Source organism: Dreissena polymorpha, chromosome 7 (assembly GCF_020536995.1).
Source record: "Dreissena polymorpha isolate Duluth1 chromosome 7, UMN_Dpol_1.0, whole genome shotgun sequence".
In the NCBI taxonomy this organism is placed as follows: domain Eukaryota; kingdom Metazoa; phylum Mollusca; class Bivalvia; order Myida; family Dreissenidae; genus Dreissena; species Dreissena polymorpha.
In genome coordinates this window covers 70,065,839-70,073,049 of record NC_068361.1, presented here as the reverse complement: position 1 = coordinate 70,073,049, position 7,211 = coordinate 70,065,839, and the positions used below count along the sequence as shown (strand labels likewise).

Genomic DNA, 7,211 nt, shown 5'->3' with positions numbered 1-7,211 from the left:
ACAAATCTTGTTTGTGCTGATTAAATTTGTTTTCTTACGCCTGCCCGACTATTTGCCTTTTAACTTAGGTGCGTCTTAACGTTTTTCATACAAGAGGAATAAAAGGAACTATACTGTAAACACTCTCATGTCGTTTCATTTTTTTGTTGAGTTTAAAAAAAACATCAATCTGTTTTTCCCTTTTATGTGTTTATTATACAAGGCCATTTGTTATCAAAGACCTTACCACATTCTAAAGTATGACGGATTAGTTTTTTTTTGTTTTCAACAAACAACGTTCCTCTTTGGTACCCACTTCAAAATCAAACATTAAAATAACCATTAAATATTTGATGTAATGTAAGTGCTCCAAACTGAATAGGACCGTATTAATAATTATTCAAGCTATACGTATTAAAATCTGTTATGGTGACATTAACATTTACTTTGGAATAATAATATTCAAAGCCTTACTTATTCAGCATGGCCCGATCGCGTGAGCGCTTAAGATATATCACCGCGCGCTCGAGTGGTTGACACCGGCTCGTTCAATATGACCATTTTTAAAGATAGCAAAGACGCTTAACAACTCAATCGTATTTGATAAAATATATACAATGGTGATATAACTAAGCAACCGCGCATGCGCACAAAACCCTTACCACGACAGTTCTTTCATAACCCGCCAGTACTTCGTACCCGCTGAACGTTAAAAAAGATATCGCGCATAAAAATGAAGTTGTTTGTGGCGTTTGTATTCCTTGTGTGCTGTGCAGGTATTTACTTCTAATTTGTTATTATTATTTATAGACATTTTTGCACGTACTGTCAGACAATTAAATAAAATTGATATTTATTAGACTAACACGATTATATTTATGTGCAGTACAGAGCAACAAATACGAAAGCACCACAACTAGTACTACACATTTTGAGAGTTGTTTCAAATCTTTGAGGCTTTGAATCAAAATATAGATGCATACTCGTAATTATTTATGTGTTAGTTTCGAAGTATGTATATATTTAATCATACATTGTGACAAAATATGTGTTTCATGAGCGGATATTGTAATGTGATTTTAGTATATAATAGAAAACTAACACAATAATAACACGCGTTTCACGCTTGAAATTATTACTAAATACATCTTATAGAAATATAATAATATTAAATGTCGATGACGGGTTTATAACAAGCGCATATAATAACAATTTGTATTATAATGTTATAAATTAGTTGAATTCATATTGGCTTTGTTATTGAGCTGACGACAGCCGTATTTGCCTGAGGCCGCAGGCGGAAGCACATTTCGGCTGTCTGGAGCTCAATAACAAAGCCAATATGAATTCAACTAATAAATGACAATTTGATTAATTAACTTTATAATATAATTCAGCAAGACACGCTTCAATTTCGCTTTCGAATTACAGGTTTTTGCTATTAAATGAAGTATGAAGTTTTAAGAAATAGCCAAATTTATTGTGTATACAACTTTTTCCGTGTTTATATTCCCATGCAAATTTCAAATGCCGAAGCGGATAAGAGAGCGGACTATTCGCAATCGTGCTGAATTTTTTTTTGCGCATGCGAAACTGTCACCTAAATGGATGCCTGCGCGTTATTATGTGGATTTTTGTGTATAATTGATTCGATAACTGTAAAAATTGTTGTAACCAATAAAGGTATAAAAACAACCAATTGTTGTCGCAAGCCTTTCGGTAAACTGCAATATTATATTTCTTTTTAATATTTAAACTTTTTCTGGTAATTTTGAGTTGGATACTTTGTTATATTTATATTTGATAGTGAACATTTTTTTTCCAGAAAAATTGATTTTTCGTTATATGATTATCTATCATTCAAATGATATTTTCACTTATAAATATCATAGCCACATGCTAATCACCTGTGATTGTAAGCCTTCCAAATTGTTACTTTCGATAATACTTGTTTTATCCCAACCTCCCGCAGAGATTTAACGGGAACCAGCATAGCTGGATCAAATCCATTCCTTCATAACCAACCACGTGATGATAGCCTAGCCACGTGGTACAATGATTTTACATTTATTTATTTATTTTTTAATGTGGGTATTTTTTTTATTATGAACCTATACTTATACACTATTTTCAAAATATACTAGAAAATGATACTGCTTTTAAAATTCTAATACGTCAACCAATAAAATAAAATACTACCAAATCTGGTAGGGTTTTCGTGTGATGGCAGAGAATGTACGTGAGAGCAAGGAACGAAGACTCTGCGTGGAGATTGGTTTTATCCTTAAATTTAATTACTCGTGCTGAACCGAAATAATCTGTATTATTGTCCAATCATATCAGGGTATAGGGTCACACGAGCTCTTTGTCCAATCACATTCGATCTTGCCTATTGTTTCCCCGATTATAAATGAGGCTTTGCTGTTACAATTTATGGTGGTCAAAATTTACACCTACATCCACTCCTTCTCCGCCTTTGGCTTGAACCCTACGCTGTTTGCCAAGGCCTTTTTTTTAGACGCTAGGCATGAATGGGTTAATGTTAAAGGACCAACTAATTGTATATATGAGAATTCAATACTGCTCTAGCAGCTAGAGTTCCACTTCTTTATATTGTGTAACGTACATGTTTGCTATTCGCATTCAAATGTTCGTAATGTAATAAGCATTTAAACGGATATGAAAAAAGACTTAGCTACGAAGTTTTGGAACGATTCGGAATTTATTAGAAACAAACATGTTTAAAAATTTTTAGAGTTGTATATCGGTTGCAAAGTTCTGATAGGTCGGCGTAAATATTCGCGTCGGTGAGTGGTGTCGTAGTTAAGTCTAGGCGCATAACACCGAAAATGTAATTGTTATATGCATTGCTTTAAGTTTTTTTATTTATCTCTAGATTTTCGAAATTATCTGTTGTAACGCTAGGAGATGTTTAATATGTAGGTTCAATTTCATTTCATTAGTTAATGATGTGCTTAAACAGTTTTAAAACTATCAGTTTTATCAGTTTATCAGTTTGTTTAACCCATTTATGCCGAGCATCTAGAACAAAGGCCTTGGCAAACAGCGTAGACCTAGATGAGACGCCGCATCATGCGGCGTCTAATCAGGGTCTGCGCTGTTTGCTTAAATGAATTTCTGTAAGAAATATTCTAAATATAGAAATGCATCCCTTATTTTGGAAATAAATTTATCCAATTTAGACGGATGGGAACGTCCACTCGGCATAAATGGGTTAAGTTTTGGTTAAATGACGGCTTTGCATTCAGGTGTTTGCGGAGCGATACGTTGCTACGAATGTTCGTATTCCGACGGCAATTGCGCCGATGAGTTCAGTTCCAGTGGTTTCACACCAGCAGATAATTGCGAAGTGTGCTCAAAAGTCAAAGGAGAGATGAATGGTAACCAGTGTAAGTGTAGACACTTTTTTACATCGCATGCGGTATTTTGCTTTCGTGTTTGCACCAAAAAATTGCAATTGTGGGTTGATTTTGCGACATTGCGGTTTAAACGCAACATCTGATTTTGAAAATATAATATATGCTTTGGGCATCATCGATTTCAATTTAAGCATTTATAAAGGCCCATCAATAGTAACAAATAGTCACACACAAACATTTCATTTAATATTTTGTGATAAATATTCTATCAACAGAATAAAATATAAAGACTATATAATTCGCCAAAAAGTATATTTCTCATTTCAGTTGTAACTAGGTCATGCGAAACAGAATCCTCTTCTACCGGATGCACATCTGGCACGTATCAAGAGGTCGATGTCGACATATGTATCTGTAACACAGACCTCTGTAACAGCGCACCCAGTATCTCTGCAAGATTTGCCATCGTTGCGATTTCTCTTGTCATGTTTTTGAAATCTCTGTAAACATTTCTTCGTAGAGTGATGTATGGCACCATGTATTTTAGAGATTTCTTTACAATAATTAACAGTATGCCATGATTTTTTTCTTTGAAATAGTTGACCCGGTGCCCTTAATTTCTGTCATTTCCTTATACTAACACGTTTTATTTCTGCTTTATGACTTGTTTATTATGTACACGTAAACTATTCTTATAAATCATATGTCTGTTTGTTTTTTTATATAAATAAATCGGTCTAACAATATAGATATGCTACTAATACAAATACATATTTCTAAAGTTAGTAAAGTTTAGAAAATGTATTTTTTTAAAACACAGATAATAACTATTTTATATGACATGACACTTTATTTAAACATGTCTAATCATTAAAAGGCAAAAGGTCATCTTTGATGGACCCGTTAGTATACATACCCATTTCCTTTAGCTTTAAAATTTAAAATAAGGTTACCGCGCTATAACGCATATGTGAAATGGCTGCGAAAATGATGTAATGTAAAAGGGCTGCGTATTTAGGAACGTGCTTATTCGCTGTGCAATCGCGCATATTTTCATTTGTTGAGCAATGACGCATATTTTTAACTATTGCGCAATTTAGGTGAAAACCAAACCGTTGATATGTTTTTGTAAATCATGTGTATGCAAATAATGGGAAACTAGAACAACCACAGCAATGTGAATACAACTTCCCTTTGAATGCGAGTTAAGCTATGGAAATACTTGATGCATAATAACGATTAATTCAAACGGATAAACGCATGCTATTGGTAGAATTAAATGTCATAAGACGAAAGTAAATCATTTAAATAAACGCATTTAAAAACAAATCGCAAGTCGGAGGCAACATAAGACAGTAGGAAGCCACAATGAATAAAATTTAAAAGACGACAAATCGGGTAATTATTTTTTCGAGGGAAAACATGCCGCCAAGTTTACAGAATCTTAAAAACTGTTTAGTGTGATAAAAACACACCTTACTATTTAATTTGTCGTACATGAAATGTTTATTATATTACACAATCGTTTAACAATCAGAATGTCTTCTCAATTAAAAAAATACGCTGGCATAGATTTAAAACGACGAAAAAAGTGGATATTTATATATTGTCCGTTGAAAACATACCTGCATATACTGATGGTGTTGACCTTTTCATCTGCACGATTGACATATGGGCAAGGAAACTTAAAGTTCATTCAATAGAACGGTAAAAGTTGCTTTGAAGGCGATTAAGATAGTATTCTCTAGACATCGTGCGAAAACAAAAAAGTCTACAGACCCACAGAAGTTCCGACAAATCGTCAGACATAAACGCTTGTAAGAAGAGGGGCATGATCAGACACATATTTTTTAGTTCCTTATTCACTCGATGTGCATTGTTTACTTTCTTTTTTCCGTTCTAAAAACAATAGCATTAGCGGACGCAATATGTGTATTACGATGTTTGTAGAGTGAAGTTTTAAAAACCCCACATGTTTCTCACGTAAATAAAACAATATCGGTAACAGGAATGTATAAATAAATCAAACCATACAACTCTGGAAACTAAACCAGAAGAAAAATGTGTATTTATAATTTCATATCCACTACCTTAATAACAGAATAGCAAGTTAACTTACATAAAATGATAACAACTGGGATCATGGCCATTGCATGAACAATGCGAAACATTAGGGGTTAAACCGTAAGACTAAAAGCGCAAAATATATAATTGATTGTCAAATTGCATTTGAAAGTTATGAAATATGGTCAGTAACTTATTGATGCATAATATATGTATTGTGATAAAGTAAGGTTTTAACGTTATATCATCTTTATGAGATGCCATATTTCACGAAAGTTATTAAACACAAATGTCTAAACACAAAAGGGACATACTCAAATTAAATTCAAAATCAGATTTATGGAACTTGGTCAGTGATGTTAATTATAATTGATGCTGAATATACGTAAACAAATTCGATGCAACACCATAAGCATTTTTTTAATTGCAAGGTTATTTAAAACGTATTAACGGTCACCGCGGAGTTTGAAAATTGAAGATAGTGATATTTAAGTAAAAATATCACAGCTTTAGAAAATGGTCGGTGGTCTAAAAAATTTATTCTAAAAATGTCTAAAAATAATAGTATACACGGAATATTAGATACCTTAACTGACGAATGTTCTTAACAAAGTCGTTTCAGTGAACAAGTATAGTTTGGTCAAAATGTATGCCTGAGTTACCAAATTAGAACATGTCTTCATAAATTTATACCGAATAACTTTGTAAACTTGGAAAGCAGTTAGTTTGATATAAAAAACAACAGGAAAAGTTATTTTTCGGAGACCCTTTTCTTCTATTCAAATATCACGTTTAAAAAATCGAAACGCAGTCGTAGATGTACCTAAAAGTTTTATAAACAAAAGTCTGTCCATTCTAAACACATGCGACACTTTTGTATAGATATGTTATACTGTTTATATGATTAGAATAGTCCTTATTGGTTAATTGTAAACATACAAATACCGATTTTAATATGACACTTTAATTTTATAACCAAACAATATACGTATTTTCGTTTACATTTTGAATGAGTCAAAAGGCTTTAGACAAAAGCAAACCACTGCAATGCCTTTAGCTCTTTGATTTTTTATAAGCGTAAGTACTACATGTAACTTCATCGAATAAGAATAAGATAAAACGCCCAACCCCGTATGTTTCAAATATTCGAGTACAAGTTTGTACGTATTGCTAAAGCATTGTTGATCAATATCATGATAGAAAATAGTACAATGTTACCGCGTAACTTTATTTCAAATGTAAGTATTCACTATTATAAACTGTGCCCTACATGTGGATATGCTAAATAATGTTTAAATATGAAAAAAATCGATCAACCTTTAAAGAGAAAAAAGATTTTTTCTTATTTTTAAAGATAGTATTAATGCCATGTGCATTTGGCACGGATTTATCGTATATTCATATGATTCTTTTATGAACAGTCAAATCCCGCTTATTAGCATACGAAGAAAACGAAGAATCGACGTTTATTATCTTAACACTACGATTTAGTAATCTACTGTCTACTGTGTAATCTACTGTGAATAGATAAACGAGTTTAAGTTGTCATTTTCGCGTGAAATACGGTATTGTAATGGCATACGTACACGGCAGTATATCGTTAGGTATATCGTGATGTATATATTAATGTTTTTTTTATTAAACAATTTATCATGAACATCGCTTGTTTGAATGTTATACAAAATCGATCGTTGTCGTCGAGACATTTACTCGGGCGCCGTAATCCAAAGAGTAGAATTCCTTTCACTACAACGGACATTGAGGAATGTAAATCGCAAGTGCAATTTG

At 32.7% G+C, this 7,211-nt stretch overlaps 1 protein-coding gene across 1 annotated transcript; it reads left to right on the top strand.

Annotated features, from left to right (window-relative positions):
• The first annotated feature begins 659 nt into the window (after positions 1-659).
• On the top strand, positions 660-4,063 carry LOC127839175 (U-scoloptoxin(05)-Cw1a-like). Its single transcript, XM_052367406.1, has 3 exons — positions 660-755; positions 3,249-3,389; positions 3,687-4,063. The coding sequence occupies exons 1-3, from the start codon at positions 713-715 to the stop codon at positions 3,863-3,865; spliced, it is 363 nt and encodes a 120-aa protein (XP_052223366.1). The 5' UTR covers positions 660-712; the 3' UTR covers positions 3,866-4,063.
• Positions 4,064-7,211: the final 3,148 nt, after the last annotated feature.

Coding starts and splice junctions, on each gene's coding strand:
- LOC127839175 (XM_052367406.1), top strand. CDS start 713: ATGAAGTTGTTTGTGGCGTTTGTATTCCTTGTGTGCTGTGCAG. Junction 756..3,248: donor ATTCCTTGTGTGCTGTGCAG/GTATTTACTTCT, acceptor CTTTGCATTCAG/GTGTTTGCGGAGCGATACGT. Junction 3,390..3,686: donor AGAGATGAATGGTAACCAGT/GTAAGTGTAGAC, acceptor TTCTCATTTCAG/TTGTAACTAGGTCATGCGAA.